At 23.4% G+C, this 16,975-nt stretch overlaps 3 protein-coding genes across 7 annotated transcripts in view; 2 read left to right on the top strand and 1 right to left on the bottom strand.

Annotated features, from left to right (window-relative positions):
• Window positions 1–16,975, bottom strand: part of Spri (Src homology 2 domain-containing protein sprint) — a 256,568-nt gene that overhangs the window by 112,347 nt on the left and 127,246 nt on the right. The gene's annotated exons all lie outside the window — the stretch shown is intronic.
• On the top strand, window positions 2,562–8,361 carry LOC145936551 (uncharacterized). The gene is made up of 5 exons (XM_083038792.1): window positions 2,562–2,717; window positions 4,825–4,981; window positions 6,075–6,118; window positions 6,744–6,861; window positions 8,042–8,361. The coding sequence occupies exons 1-5, from the start codon at window positions 2,685–2,687 to the stop codon at window positions 8,140–8,142; spliced, it is 453 nt and encodes a 150-aa protein (XP_082894918.1). The 5' UTR covers window positions 2,562–2,684; the 3' UTR covers window positions 8,143–8,361.
• Window positions 10,292–15,384, top strand: LOC145936527 (uncharacterized). Its single transcript, XM_083038773.1, has 5 exons — window positions 10,292–10,428; window positions 11,545–11,641; window positions 12,783–12,826; window positions 13,466–13,583; window positions 15,077–15,384. Exons 1-5 carry the CDS (start codon window positions 10,396–10,398, stop codon window positions 15,241–15,243), a joined length of 459 nt encoding a protein of 152 aa, XP_082894899.1. The 5' UTR covers window positions 10,292–10,395; the 3' UTR covers window positions 15,244–15,384.

Here is a 16,975-nt window from a genome sequence, read left to right as displayed (position 1 = left end):
TTAAGGATTTAAATATTTCTCGAATGTAAATCGATTTTATGCAAATATTAAAATCGCATGTGATGAAAAAACATTTTATAGATAAAAGTTTTATGAGATTAAAAAAAATTTTTTTAAAAATATTCTCTAGATTAAAAAAAAATTTTTTTTAATAATTTAAATTGTTCCAAATATTTTTCATTTGCCACTAAATAGTAACAAATATATGTAAATGTAATAGATTTATAATAATATTATCAAATAGATTTATCTTCTACAATAAAGATGACACAAGTTTGAATGTTGACATTTGTTTCAGCATCTTTTTGTCCATAATTGATAATCATCTCTTTAAAATGTTTTTAACGCATGGTTTGTATATCACGCACATGTCTATACAAATTTTGTAATTGTTGTAAGAATTTTCAAGACTAATTTTTTTTTATTTTTGGGTATACAAGAATAAAGTGCAAGAAAATGTTTAAACTAGTTACAATTAAAACCTCAACTAGTGCTTTATAGATTTGGGGTTTCATTAGTTTTTAACATATTTTAATCAAAACTATGATTTTGATTATGAGTAAAAATTTCGATTAAATATTTCGAATATATATAAATAAATATAAAAAAACTCAATGGCGCTCGACGATAAATAATATAATATAAACAATCTAATTATATTCATGTCGCCAGACACTATCGCATATATTATATCAAGCAACAAAATAAAAAAGACAGTGAGTTATTCGATAAATTAAATATTTAAACGAATTAAACTTTAACAACAAATTAAAACTTTATGTACTAATTTGCTAAATTTATTATAATAATTAATTTAAAATTTTGTAATTATGTATATGTATATTACAACTGGGTATCGAATTTATTCTAAGATTAATGTATTATAATATTGAGATTATGATATCAATTTTCTGCGTATATTTCTTTATCGTGTTTACATGTGCTTTAAATAGTATATCCTTCTTAACAATGTACGCATATATTAGAATGACGTCATGTTTTATAATTCAGAATCCGAGTATTACCATAAGCACAGGTATTAAAACTTGCATTATCAATTATTGTGGCACATGCACATTTTTAAAATTTGTTTATCTGTGACACGTGCCAATTTTTAAAATTCACATATCTATGTTAAAACATGTCAATACATGTTACAATAAAGATATGTAATTGCAAATAAATCGTAAGGTATTAAAATCTCAATCTTATCTCAATGCTTTCGTACACAAATGACGAATAAAATCTCCATTTTTCTCTAATAAATCATATCTATTCTCTCAAATCTCTACAAATAAAAAATTACAAATATTATAAATATTACAGCACTCATATATGCAATTATAAGTATACTGAATGTTCCGTTTTATTATAATTTATATATTAATGAAAACTACAATTATCTCAAAAACAATATTTTGTCATTATTTTAAAGACTTGTGGTGTGTAATAATAGAAAAAAATAAGAAAAAACGTATAGATTGCGTTGTCGTAAATACAATTTGATAAATTGTCATGCGATCGAAAATATACCGCGAATATAGATACCGCTTAAAATAAATACGTGCATTTTTTCGCACTACCCAAAGAGAAGAATATTAACAATTTCATTAAAAGAATAAAGTCTGCTATAATATATTGATTTATTATCAAATGTTTTATGACAACACGATAAATTCGGTAGCAACAAAAAAGATTGTTCTGAAAAATTTTTTAAATAATAATATAACCTAATTTTCTTGTTTTAATTTTTTCAATTTTCCCCAAAATGTAGTCAAATCTGTGTATATAATTTTAACAGAAAACAGATTAAACTAATTTTAACAGAAAACTGTCTTAATTGTTTCTGATATCTGTCAAATGACAGATTGATGAGTATAAGTAAAATCGGATTGGCTTTTTTTGAAATTAATTTCTCATTAATTATTTTACGAAGATCACCAAATTGAGGACTTTTTTACTTGATTCAATCCCGTTTTATCTGTAGATGATGCGATGGTTATAGGCCACTCTGTATACATATGTCCATATAATCTTCTTTAATACTTCCACAAAATATATTATATAGAAGCATATAATTTCGCGAATAGTATCATTGTATCACATTTACCAATATTTGTACCAGATTTGTCCAACTTTATTTACTCGCGCGAGCGAAATATAATAAAATTGTCCCCTTCTCCCTACTTGCGTTGTACAATTCAGAAAAGAAATAAAACGTTAAAATTTTTACCTTTATACATTATCATATGAATACATGTTCGTTGTATTGATGCTCGTTACTCGGGGATTCGTTAATTACACCTAGCATAACAAATCTTGATTTTACAGATTAAGAACAATCTTTTCATTCTTCCTTATTACTCTTCTTCTTTAATCCATATTTTTCTTCTAAGCGCAAAATAAAAATGTCATTGTTTAGCATGACGACATTTTCACTCTACGTATGAGGATAGTCAAGTAGTAAGAAAAAAGTGGGAAAATAACGAGATAATATTAAGAACGTTGATTGTTAATTATATTGAAATAAACAAATTTGATTGTATTGTCAGAAAGAATTACGATAATGTAAGTAAATGCGAAAGAAGGGAGAGTAAAGAATTATTCTATATAAATATCACTGTCAGTATCAAAGACTCACAGTAGCAGATTATTACACCTGGCAGTACACAAAGAAAAACAAAATGAAAATTTTTGTGATCATAGCTTGTGTATTGGTGAGTACAAAGCAGCGAATATGCATAAGAAGCAACAATCTTTTATTAACCCGTTTGTAATTGACATTTACATATCTTGGGACAGATTTAAGAAATTATAATAATGCATATGAAATTGTATGTAAATTGTATATAATGTAATTTTAATAAATTATTAATAACTTTGTATGTAGAAAACATGCATTATATAAATATAACGCTTCCGTTTATAAATTAAAATTGAATTCTCCTAAAAATAGAGGTCGTATTCCTAACTTAACTTATATTTAATTATGTATATTGTATATTTATCAGCAAATAATTATATCTGCACTTATTTCCTACATACACGCAGACACCCAATGCCTGTTCACTAGATTCAATTCTCTTACGTTATTATTATTCTATAATATTACGCTTTATATTTAATAAATCCTAATATATCTATTTTTTTCGTGTTTTTTCTGCATTTTCAATTTTATTAAACTATTCCACTAATTATTATACATTATATTTGTTTATGTTATATAAATATTATATACATTTTATAAAAATTATGCAAACGCAAATAATTTTGTTAATATCATGTAGTATAAATTAAATAATATCAAGTTTAATAATCTTAACTTTATTATTTACTTCTCATCATATACCAAATTTAAATAAATTATTTAAAAAGAACAAATCTTTCTTATCATTATTATCAAGCTTAAAATACGTGTAAAAATATTCTCATGTTGTGTCACCAAAGTAATTAAAACCATTTTACGTAATTACGTGATTACGTGATCATCGGTATAATCTTGATTATTCAAACAATATTTCAGAATAAATTTACTCTGTTTTTCTTTTTCTTTTTTTAAAGAAAACTTTCGATACGGTTTTGTTTCCAGACAAATGTTTTTTTGAAAACGCATTCCGATATTTAAAAAATAGAAAATTATATTTTACATTATAAATAATTACACTTTATTAAATAAAAAGTTTCCATATACATAGTGTTTCCTAAGAAAGTAGAAAAAAATTGAAGGGTATATTCCTTGGCTTATTTTATGAAGAAAAGGTTCTATAAACATATACCTTAAACTGCTTCGTTTTCAAAATACAAAATGTCAAAGTTGAAAAAAATATTGAACATCTCGAAAACGTTTAATGATGTTTTATTCAAATTCGGTACACATACAGTATGAACCATTTTTCAGTATCGATGAAATATTTTTAAATCCACCAGGATCATGTGTATGAATAATAATCATATTAATTTTTTTTATGAGAAAATAATATGCCACTGTTTTTTTCCAAATTTAACAATCTTAAAAAAATTTTGAACTAGCACTCTACAAAAATTGTTTCTTGTGTGTATGTGTGCCTTTTTTGCAACAATGAACCGCTTCGAGTTAAGGTAAAAAATTGAAATTAAAAACAGTAAAAACTGTAAATTAAAAACTAATAATCATATGTATCAATAAGCCATCTGCTTTATTTTGTTTAGTATTTCGAAGATTCAAAATTCAGTGTGTCTAGTCAGCCTACACTCACTTCACCTCTATATTTTTCATATTTTTTTTCAAAACTTTGACATTTTGTAATTTGAAAACAAAGCAAAGCATATAGTTATAAGATCTTTTCTTCATAAAATAAGCTAAGGATTCTCTCTCGTTCAATTTTTTGTACTTACTTAAGAAACATCCTATATTAAAAAAATAGATGTGATTTTCAAAACTCCCGAAAGTTTATTCATTTCATATAACAACTGTGTTAATCACAGTATGTCCTTCTTGAAAAATAAGTTTAATGCAAAATGTATCTTTGAATACTTTCGGACATAATCATGTGTAGAAAGATTAAAATAAGTTATTATAAAGCTCCACGTATCTATTAATGATTAAAGTTTCAATACATTTAAGAGTTTAATTGTATAGAATGATTAAATATATATTGACTTATATATATATTAAAATAGAATGAGACATATATATATTAAATATATAATATATTTATAATAATTCATATTTTAAATATTATAAACAAAAAATATTAATCTCTTAAAAGACTTAAAGTGTCATTTTAAAATATTTATATATTTTTAAAAGTTTTTAAAAACAATATATATTATTTTTGATTCTAGGTGTTAGTTCATGCTGGCGATGTTGGCGATACTACCGATGCTGACAATGCTAACGATACTTGCATTGTTAGCAAACCCACGAAACACCCCGGAATAGAGTTCAATGAGTTTTCTGCAGAATGTGAAAACGAAAAACCTGAAGACCCGACTCAATCACGTAAGATATTGATTATTAATATAATATTAAATAATATAATCGATTATTGTTGTAATATTAAATAATAATATATCCTGCAGGTTGCAATATAATATATTTATCTCGCATTTATCAATTGAAATCGTAGTGTATTATATCACGTTACAACAATTTTATTATTAATTAAGATATAATAAATGATTAGCTTTCGTGTGCTTTTATTTGTAAGCTAAAAAAAATTTTTTCCAATTTCTCATAAAAAATATTAATAGCTTTATTTAAAACAAAATTTCATAGAGAGATAAATGTATAATACTAGTCTATTACATCACAATCAATTACAACGTAAGATATTAATTCTGTCATCAAAGCAGCACATATCTTAACATTAAAGAGAATCAAAGCTATATATACATTCAAATTAATATTCATCTTAAAATTAAACTTCATTTTTTTATAAAATGATTATGGTTCTTTTCATACTTCGTATAGAATTGCATCGTCTCTAACTATTCAATTTAATAATATATCTTTTTATTCTTATAACCTGCTAGTGAAAACGAAAAAATATTTGCGGTGATGTTAAACATTCTTATTTCTCCATTAAATTCTATCTATTCTTTTTCCAATAATACGTAAATATAATAAATTTTTATTAAAGAGTTCAATTGTCATGTGTTACTATGTTAAAATTATCAAGCGATATTTTGAAAGAACAGAGAGAATTAATATAAAATTTCTTGTTACTATTATCGAAAGAATGGTCAAGAAATTAAAAAACATTGAAACATGTATATTAAAAATGAAACGATGATGCGTATTGCTATTACAAACAGTTGAATCATTAATTCTACAAACTTTCCTAATAGAAAAAAATTACGATTGACATTCTGATTAATAAGTTCATGGAGTAATTACGTTTATAACAATATAAAGTGAGAGATAAACATTACTGATATGAGATAAACCTTGAAAAAGATAACGTTAATGCAGACAAGAGAAGATAACGTTAATAAATTGTATATAAATTTAAATAGATCTGCGAACTTAATTATTTCATCTCAAACAGTCGATATTTACATTTTAAACTATATTATGAAATTTGTCGTTTCAGATGAGTACAATGTGCTCTTGTGTGCGACCAGAAAAGCCGGCATAGTACGTATATTTGATTTTATAATAAATATATAACATTTATATGCTACATACATATATGTATAATATATCCATTTAGGACCAAAGTGTAACCCCTTTTATCAATAAAATTGACATTTGCAAATGTTGTCAAGATCATATTAACATTTAATGCTATGTATCTTTCCAAAAATATATAATACATATATATATATATTTAGCGGTTGTTCATTAGTTATTAAAAAATTCATAATTAAAACTCTTATTTATATTTTATAATTCTTTATACTAATCGTTTTTTCTTTATACTATCATTAAAATCCATTGCTCGTACGTCAGTACGTTATTTTTTAATTTTAATAATTTAATAATTATTTACTAGAAGAAAAATAAATGCCTGAGCAAAAATGCTAAGAATTTGATAACACAATATCGAAATTTCTGTTTCGTACAAACATTTTTTATTTATTTTAGTTGTATAAGACTTTTCAATAAACAACCGCTAAAATTTTTTGAAAGTTACTTAGAATCATAATTTTGTCAACATATGCCAACGTCAACATCATAGAATAAAAGAAAAACATTCTCTAAAATTAATATTGGCTAAAAATTTATAGTTTTTAAATTAATAAATTTATATTGATGTTAGATCAGCAAACAAAATGAGATAAATATATTGAAGACTCTAGCACTTTGTGTAAATGGCTGCTCCAAACTGTCCAATGTAGTGAAGTGCCTACTTAGTACTGTCACATGCTTCGTTAGAGGTAACCGATAAACAAATATGTTAATTATTATTATTATTATTATTATTACATTATATTATATCAATAAAAATAACTAATTGCATATTATTTTTATTAAATATAATCTTATGTTATAGAGATAAAAATAACGATAAAAATAATCGATATAATGGATCATGTAGATTTATGTCTTAATCTCTTTTTAAAAAAGAAATAAATCAATAAAACATTAATTTTTGCTCTATATCTTAGGGATATTAATTTAAATGATTTTTGTTTTCTATTACATCGTTTTCATAATTAGTAATCTCTCGATAATTTGGTATAATCATTATCTGTCGAAATCAATCAAATGAATGCTTTAGCATCAATTATACACTAAGAGAATTTTCTCTTAGAATTTACTCTGAAAATCCTAATCGTGGGACAATATGGTATGGAAAAAATTTTATGAGAATTTCTTTGATTTATACTAAACTGCATAGTAAAATTGATCAAACATATTTTATATTTTATTGTAATAGATATTATTATTTTTATTGTGATAAATATATTAATCAGAGAAATTCTTATAAAATTCTTTCCATACCATATTGTCGCAAGATTATCATGATTTTCAGGGTAAATTCTAAGAGAAAATTATTCTCTGTGTATAATTAAATAACTTTGTATTTATATATCTATTGTAATATAATTCAAGGTGTTTACAAAATCTATTCAATAAATTTTCAAAAAGAAGAAAGAAAAACTGTTAACAATAAAAAAATTATAAATAATAATAAATAACAAATATAAATTAAAACATTTAAATATTTTAAAATAAAATATTTTTAAAAAATTAGAGATAACTGAAGTAATTAAAAATTAATAACATAAATTAAATAATATATAATTAAATTAAATTAATTAAATAAAATTATAATAATAATTAATTAATATAATTTCAGATATACATTTATAGTAAAAATAAATCTTCCAATATATTCCAATGTTATTCAAATGTTCCAAAAAAATAATTATAAATATAAAAAATAATGTAAAAAAATTAAGTATCTAAAAATATTATAATCAAGTTCTTTATCAATATTTAACCAATATCTAATTTAATCAATATCTTTAAATTATACATTTAGTAGTATTTACAATATGAATTAATACTGTACGTTAAGATGTTATAAAAAAATTTAACGGTTTTTTTCAGCAATTACAGCAGTTATACTTCCAATAAGAGAGACACTCCCGTTAAAACCTATCATAAATTGTGCAATTACGCTAGGGACGCCCGCCCTTCTCGATAATTAAAAATAAAAAGAAAAATGCGATATATATCTATATAGATACAAATTCGATGTTAAATGCAATTTATCTGAATAGCAAATACTGTAGTAAACTTTAGAAAGATCATGTTTCGTTACAATTTTTAAATTTTAAACGTGATATCATTATAAATGAAATTTAGTTTAAAATTTACAAATTGTACAATTGTAAAGTAAGTCTAATAAAGAATATTCCTGCAACTCATATTGACTAACACAATTTTATTATTTATTAGTTCCTTTACGTTGGAATTTACGTTTTAGAAAACATCTTAGTTTTAAAAATTATTACTGATATCTCTATATTATTCTAATAAAACAATTGATTTAAAAATTGAAATATAAAAGATACATATAAGGTGTTTCAGAAATCCTTTTAGTAACAGATTGTCTAATTTGTATGTAAAGGATGATTTTTCTTTCTTTTTAAATACGCGCGCGCGCGCGTGTGTGTTTGTGTGTGTGTATTAATAAATCAGCATAAAGTTTTATTGCAACTAGCTAAATGTTATATTCAGATATTATGATACTAATTTCCTGCGTATATTTCATTATCATGTTTACATGTGCTTTAAAAGCCTTCTTAACAATGTACGCATGCTTACAATATTACGTTTTATAATTCAGAATACGAATATTACTATAAGCACAGCTATTAAAACTTGCATTACCGATTATTGTGGCCATTTTTAAAATTCAATTATCTGTGTGAAAACATGTCGAAATAAAGATAATTGCAAGATAATTGCAAATAAATAGTAAGGGATGTTGAAATCTCAACAAGACCTTAACTCGATGCTTTCGTGTACAAAAATGACGAAAGAAATCTTTCTATCTCACTAATAAATCATATCTATTCAGAATAAAAAATTATAAATATTATAAATATTGCAACATTCATATATACAATTATAATTATACAGATGTTCCATTTTATTTAAATTTATATATTATATTATTGCACACTACAAATATTGTTTTTGAGATATTTGTAATGTGCAATAATTAAAAAAATAAGAAAAAATGTATAGCACGTGTTGTGTAATTGTAACACAATTTGATAAATTGTCTCATCCACGCGATCGGGAATATATACATATATGTATATCACCAAAATAGAAACTTATTACAATAAATATGTGCAGCTCGCATAATTTTCTTTGCACTTTCCGAGGACTAGGAGAATCTCCACGATTTCATTGAAAGAATAAAATCTGCCATAATATTAATTTATCATCAATTTGTTACAACTCGGAGAATTCGATAGCAACGAAAAAGATTGTTTCGAAAAATTTTTTAAATAATAACTTTCCTGTTTTAGTTTTTTCAATTTTCCCCGAAATGCGATCAAATCTGTGCAACTAGTTTTTACAGAAAACTGATTGACTTAAATGTTCCTGATATTTGTCGAATGACAGAAAGTAAGTAATTAAGTAAAATTGAATTACTTGTTTTTTTCGAAATGAATTTCTCATTAATTATTTTGCGAAGATTGCCAAAGTTAAGGATTTTCTTACTTGATTCAACCCGCTTTACCTCTCTGAACATGAAAAGTGATGTTATTATTACCGGCCACTCTGTACATGTGTCCATATAACTTCTTTATTTCCACAAAATATATAAAAGCATATAATTTTACGAATAATATCATTATATCTTATCATTTTCTGTATCAGATCTGTCCAAGTTTTTGCTCGTGTGAGCAAAATATATCATCCACTTCTTTCCACTCGCGTTGTACGACGCAGAAAAGGAATAAAAGTGAAACAAATATTGAAATTTCTACCTATGCATCATCATATAAGTACGTGTTCATTATATTGTTCCTCATCGATCTAATATTAGTTAATTACACAGCCTAACTAGTCTTGATTTTACTGACTAAGGTCAAACAAGCTTTGTATTCTTATTCATTATTATTTTCCTTTAATCCACATTTTTCTTCCGCATGCTCAAAATAAAAGTGTCATTGTTTATAGTGACGACATTTTCACTCTAGCAAGCGTATCAGCAAGTAGAGAAAAAATAATAGGTTGATAACAAGATAATATTAAGAACATTGATTGTTGACAACATTGACATACACTTTAATTGTATTGTCAGAAGAAATTGCGATAATGTAAGCAAATGTGAAAGAGAGAAGGGTAAAGAATTGTTCTAAATAAATATCACTGACGATATCAATGGCTCACAGTATAGTTCAGATTATCACGCCTAGCAGTACTCAAAGAGGAGCAAAATGAAAACTGTTGTATTCATAGCTTGTGTATTGGTAAGTACAGAGTAGCGAATAAATATATAAGAAGCAAAAATCTTTTTAATTCATTTATTACTAACCCTTTCGCAATTAACATTTACATATTTTGTAAAAGTTTTGAAAAATTATAGTAATGCATATGAAACTTTGTGTAATGTACATATTGTAATTTTAATATTATTGTGTATGTAAAACATATGCTTTCATACATTATATAAAAAAAAACTTCCGTTTCTGGACTAAAAATAATTTTTCCTAAAAATAGAGGTCGTAATACTAATTTAACTTATATATTTAATTGTATATTTATTAGCAAATAATTATATTCATATATCTATTATATTATTATTCTTATTAAAATTACGCTTTATATGTATATATATTATAATTAATTATAAAATATTTATTTTTTTATATTGTTGCTACATCCTCAATTCGACTGTACTTTCACTCCATTGCGATATTATCCAATAAGTGCTTCAGAAAACTTCAAAATTCATTTTATTAAAAATTTATTTTATTCGAAAATTATGAGTTTTTAAAATTCCGAAAGTTTTTTCATTTTTGACATAAAAACTGTGCTAATCACAGTATTTGTGTCTTCTCGAAACAAAATAAGTTTAATGCAAAATGTATTTTTGCATAATCAGTAGTTTTTCGAACATAATCGTAGAAAGATTAAAATGAATTATTATGAACCTCGACGTATATATTAATCAAAGTTTCAATAAATTTAAAAGTTTAATTGTATAGAATAGCTTAAATATATACATTTTTAATAATTTATATATTTTGAATATTATAAATAAAACATATTAATATTAGAATTGGTTTTCGGGTTTGAACCGCGTAAACTTTTTGTTTGATTCCAACATTTCGTGAACATTTCAGGAACAACCTGATAGAAGTGTATAGACTGAAAGTATCAGGTTGTTCCTCCCTAATGAAGTGAACTGAAATGTTCACGAAATGTTGGAATCAAACAAAAAGTCCGCGGTTCAAATCTAAAAACCATTTCTAATATTCATATACACCGCGAAAGCCTCAAATATCAAAACATATTATTCTTTTAAAATGTTATTTTTAAATGTATAAGTTCTAAAAGACAATATAGATTGTTTTTTATTCCAGGCGTTAGTTCATGCTAACGAACAACTGAACGGAAAAATTTTCAGATGTTACATAGAGGAATGTAAAAAAGAACTGCCTATAGCGCTGAATCAGACGCGTAAGATATTAATATTATTATAGATATTATTATTGAGTAATATTAAGTTATTGATATTATTGTAATATTATAAATAATAATATTCTACAGAATGCAATATAATATATTTATCTTTTATTTATTAAAATTGTGTATTAAATCACGTTATAACAATTTTTTTATTAATTGTGAGATATAATAACTAATTAGCTTTCATGCGCTTTTATAAAAAAATAACTTTTCTAATTTCTTATGAAAAAATATTAGTAACTTTATTTAAAACAAAATTTCATAGAGAGATAAATGTATAATATATCATAATCAAATGTAATGTAATAATCATAGTTTGTTATATCATAATCAATTACAATATAGATAATAAGATATTAATTCAACAACTGTTATCAACAAATATCTTAACATTTAAAAAAATCAAGACTAATCTATATATATTCAAACTAACTATTCATCTTAAAATTAAACTTTATTTAAAAAAAAAGATTATGATTCTTTTGATACTTCATAGAATTGCATTGTCTAATCATTATCATCAAGTTTAATGACATATATATTTCTGTTCTTGTAATCAATTAGTAAAAACGAAAAAACATTTGCGGTTAAACATTTTTATTCCTCTGTTGAATTCTATCTGTTCTTTTTTCCAATAAATATAAAATTTTTATTAATTATTTTTTTAATGTCCCTCTGTCATGTATCACTAAATTGAAATTATCGAGCAATATTTTAAAAGAGCAAAGAAATAATATAAAATTTTTTGTTACTATTTATCGAAAAAATGATCAAGAAATTAAAAAACATCGAAACATATACATGTACTAAAAAAGAAACGATGACGCGTATTGCTTTTATACAAACAGAGAGTTGTATAATTAATTCTACAAATATATCCCTAATAGTAGAAAAAGATTGATATTCTGACTCATATGTCGATGGAGTAATTAACGTTTATAACGGTAAAGTAAGAGAGAAGTACTACTGATATGAGATAAATCTTGAAAAAGATAACATTAATACAGACAAGAAAAGATAACGTAAATAAATTTTATATAAATTAAATAGATTTCATTTGCGAATTTAATTATTTCATCTCAAATTGTCGATATTTACATTTTAAATTGTATTATGAAATTTGTCATTTCAGCGATGTTTAATGAGCTCTTTTGTGCAGCCAAGAAAGCCGGCGTAGTACGTATATTTGATTTTACACACATATACAATATATGTATATGCTTTGGAGAACAAATTGCATCTCTTTTGTCAATAAAATTGACGTTGTAAGAGCATAATAACATTTATTAATCTTATGTATCTTTCCAAAAATTTTAGCGGTTATTCATTGTTTATTAAAAAATTGATAAATAAAAATTCGGGCATTTGAATGTGCCTCTGTAATCTGTAAACAAGAAAGTAAAAGGTGATAATAGTAATGCCACATTTTTGTTGAATTATAATAAACATATAAACTAAGGAATCTTTTATATTAGTTATATATGTTCATATATACAAATTAATACATTAAATTTTGCACACAATTGCAAACAATTGTTGACATAGCAAAAATATGTGAACATATGTTAACATAAGATTTTAAAAAAACATTTGTAAACAGACAAAAACACCGAGTATACTAGATATTTTGTCTGTAGATAAGGACTTTTCAATAGACAATAAACGACCGCTAAAATTGTTTAAAAGTTACTCAGAATCATAATTTTTGACAACATATGTCAACGTCAAGATTATGGAGTAGAAGAGCATTCCCTAAAGTTATATTAACCAAAAATTTATAATTTTTAAATTGTAATAAATTTATATTGATTTTAGATCGATAAAGACAATGTGATCGATAGAACGGGGACTTTAATTCTTTGTGAACTTCTCGTCTCCGATCCGCACAATCAAACGCTGTGCAAAAAGAATACTAACATATGCTTCAATGAAGGTAACTGATAAATATTTATTATGCTAATTATTATTATTATTATTATTACATCAATAAAAATAATTAATTATTTTTATTATATCAATAAAAATAATTAATTGCATATTATTTTTATTAAATATACTCTTATAAAGATAAAGATAAAGATATATCGGTGAAACCAGGTAGATTTATTTCTTAATCTCTTTTTAAAACAGAGAAATAAATCAAAATAAAACATTAATTTTTTGCTCTACATCTTACGGATACGAATTTAAATGTCTTTTTATGTTTTCATTATTATTAATCTCTAGAAAACATTGTATAATTATCTGTCGAAACCAATCAAATTAATGTTTTAGCATCAAATAACTTAATTTATTTATTGCAATATCTATTGTAATATAATTCAAGATATTCATAAAACCTATTCAATTAATTTTCAGAAAAAGAAAGTAAAAATGTTGTACAAAAAAAATTAACAATAAAAATATTATAAAAAATATGATAAATAATAAATATAAATTAAAACATTCAAATATTTTAAAATAAAAATTAGAGAAAATTGAGGTAATTATAAAAATTAATAATAATATAAATAAAAAAATAATATAATTAAATAATAAATATAATTAATAATATAATATATAATTAAATAATATAATTAATAATACAATTAAATAATATATAATTAATTGAATGATTTAAGTTAAATAAATTAAATAAATTATAATAATAAATTAATAGAATTTTATATATACATATATGTATATTATATACTGAGTGTTCAAAATAAAACGTTACAAATTTTTATCTCCAAAAATATTGTTTCTAAAAAAAAATATTTCAAATAAAAGTTCCAGTATTTCAAGGGGGAAATAAGTTAATGTTATAGAAATGTTTATAGGAGAAGGTTTTCAAGGTCATTTTAAAGTCAACTTAATTTTTTTAAATGGAATTACTCTAAATATTTTAATAAATAGATTCATTTTGTAACATTCTGCATAAAAAATTATAAGGATAAGATAGTAAAAATCGAACGGTTATAATTTTTTATGCAGAATGTTATAAAATGAATCTATTTACATAAAAAATTTAGGGTAATTCCATTTAAAAAAATCAAATTGACCTTAAAATAACCTTAAAACCCGTCTCCTGCAAACATTTCTATAACATCAGCTTATCTCCCCCTTGAAATACTGCAACTTTTATTTAAAACATTTTTTTCTAGAAACAATATTTTTGGAGATAAAAATTTGTAACGCTTTATTTTGAAAACCCGGTATATATATATATTGTACCAGAAATAAATCTTCCAATATCTTTTATTCAAAGTGTTTTCCCGAAAAATAATTATTATATTATACAAATTTAATACCTACAAAAAATTGCAATCAAGTAACATATCCTTACATTATAAATTTAAGTAATTTTTACAATATGAATTAATACTATATGTACGTTAAGATAATATAAAACTTCGAAAAAATTAAACACTTTTTTTCTAATTACAGGAGATAAAGTTTCTTTTAAAATCCTCCGGTTCATTACCATCATACTATGCGTAATAAAGCAGAAAACGCTAGAACTTGTCGATAATGTCGATTTAGGAAACTGCGACTATATACATATAAATTCATCGTTAAACGCGCGCAATTTATCTGAACAGCAAATACTGTAGCAAACTTTAAACAGATCATGTTTCGTTACAAGTTTCTAAGTTTGAATATGATATATCATTATATAATTGAAAGAATTGTATAAATTGTACAATTGTATATGTATAATACAATACACAAATAAAGAATATTCCTGAAATTTATATTATATTATACTTTTTGTAACAGTTTTTATTATTTATTAATTGCTTTATTTATGTAGGACTTAGTTTTTAGAAAGCATTTTATTTTTAGAAGTTATTGATAACCTGATATTTTTGTAATAAAAAAATTGATTAAAAAATCGCAATATAAAACATACATACAAAATGTTTCGAATGTCTTTTTAGTAACAGATTCTCTGGCCAATTTTTGTGAAGAATAGTTTTTCCTCATTTTTAAATATACATATATGTATAGGTATGTATGTACATACATAATAAAAAAGTATGACAATATAGCCTTCTGTTAAGAATTAAAAAACTTAATGCATATACATGTACGTATATACATGTATGTATATATGTATATGTATATATGTATATGTATATAAGAAATATTAAAATTTAAATTTGCATCATCTTTTGTTAAGAAATAAATTTTTAAAATTAAAAGATTCAATTATTGTTGAGTCATTTAGCATGAAGAACATCTCGTGGTGCTCTTTAAAACCAATTATATGCCAAAAAGACATTTAAAAAATACCAAAATTTATCTTGTTTCTCAGTTTTTTGAAAGGAGAAAATTAAAGATAACGTTTAAAATATTTTCCATTTACTAACTGAAAACAGCGATAAAAATAAATAATAAATTTAATTAATTTATTGTAATAAGTGCTAGAATAATAGGTTCATATTTTTTACAATAAATCAATTAATTAAAAAAAAACTAATATTGTACTGCTTGACGATTGATAAAATAATAACATAAGAATTAATAACATAAATGGCTTCTGATCACTTTTCTTTATGTCCAGATACTATTATAGGATTACGTTTCTTGATATTAAATAACAAAAAAATAATAATATCTATGCTATTCAAATTGAAATATTTACAGACATAGAATTGCGAATTGAAACGTTTTATATGATTTATAAAAATCACTTTATTTGAAAAAAAATGTATGAAATATTATTATAATAAAAATATTTATACTCCAAATAGTAAAAAATAAATAATAAAAAATAATTATAAAATTAATGCGCAATTGGCTATATAAATATTACGTTAAAAATAATGTTCCAAAATGTTCAAATATATAATATTCAAATATTATAATATCTGTCTGCTGCGTACATTTCGTTATCGTATTTAATCAAGAATGCTTTAAACAATAGCCTTGTTAGCAACCTACGCATATATACGCACTTGTGTCAAGATAGTATCTTTTTAGAAGCGTTTATTTAAAGCGTTTTATAATTCTGGATATTAAAATAGAGTACACAGCTTTAAACTTTATCGATTATTACGTCCATTGTCGCGCTTTTTAAATTTGCTTATTTATGTTAATTATGTTAAAATCTGTCATCAAGATAAACTACAAAATTTGAAATAAGTCATAATGTGTTAAATGCTCAATACAATCTTGTCTCATCTATGCTTTTATACTACACATTATATTGATAAGAAGAATTTCTTTTCTCTTTCTTTAATAAACAAACTACATATATTTCAAATAAAAAGTTACATATCATGTAAATATTATAACACTCATATATGTATACCACGTGTTTCTGAATATAACAGAAATGTT

The sequence above is a fragment of the Prenolepis imparis genome, unplaced genomic scaffold (assembly GCF_030444845.1).
Source record: "Prenolepis imparis isolate NDT839.2.m4 unplaced genomic scaffold, iyPreImpa1.0 SCAF_1, whole genome shotgun sequence".
In the NCBI taxonomy this organism is placed as follows: domain Eukaryota; kingdom Metazoa; phylum Arthropoda; class Insecta; order Hymenoptera; family Formicidae; genus Prenolepis; species Prenolepis imparis.
The sequence above is the reverse complement of the archived record's forward strand: the minus strand, read 5'-3'. Positions and strand labels throughout refer to the sequence as shown.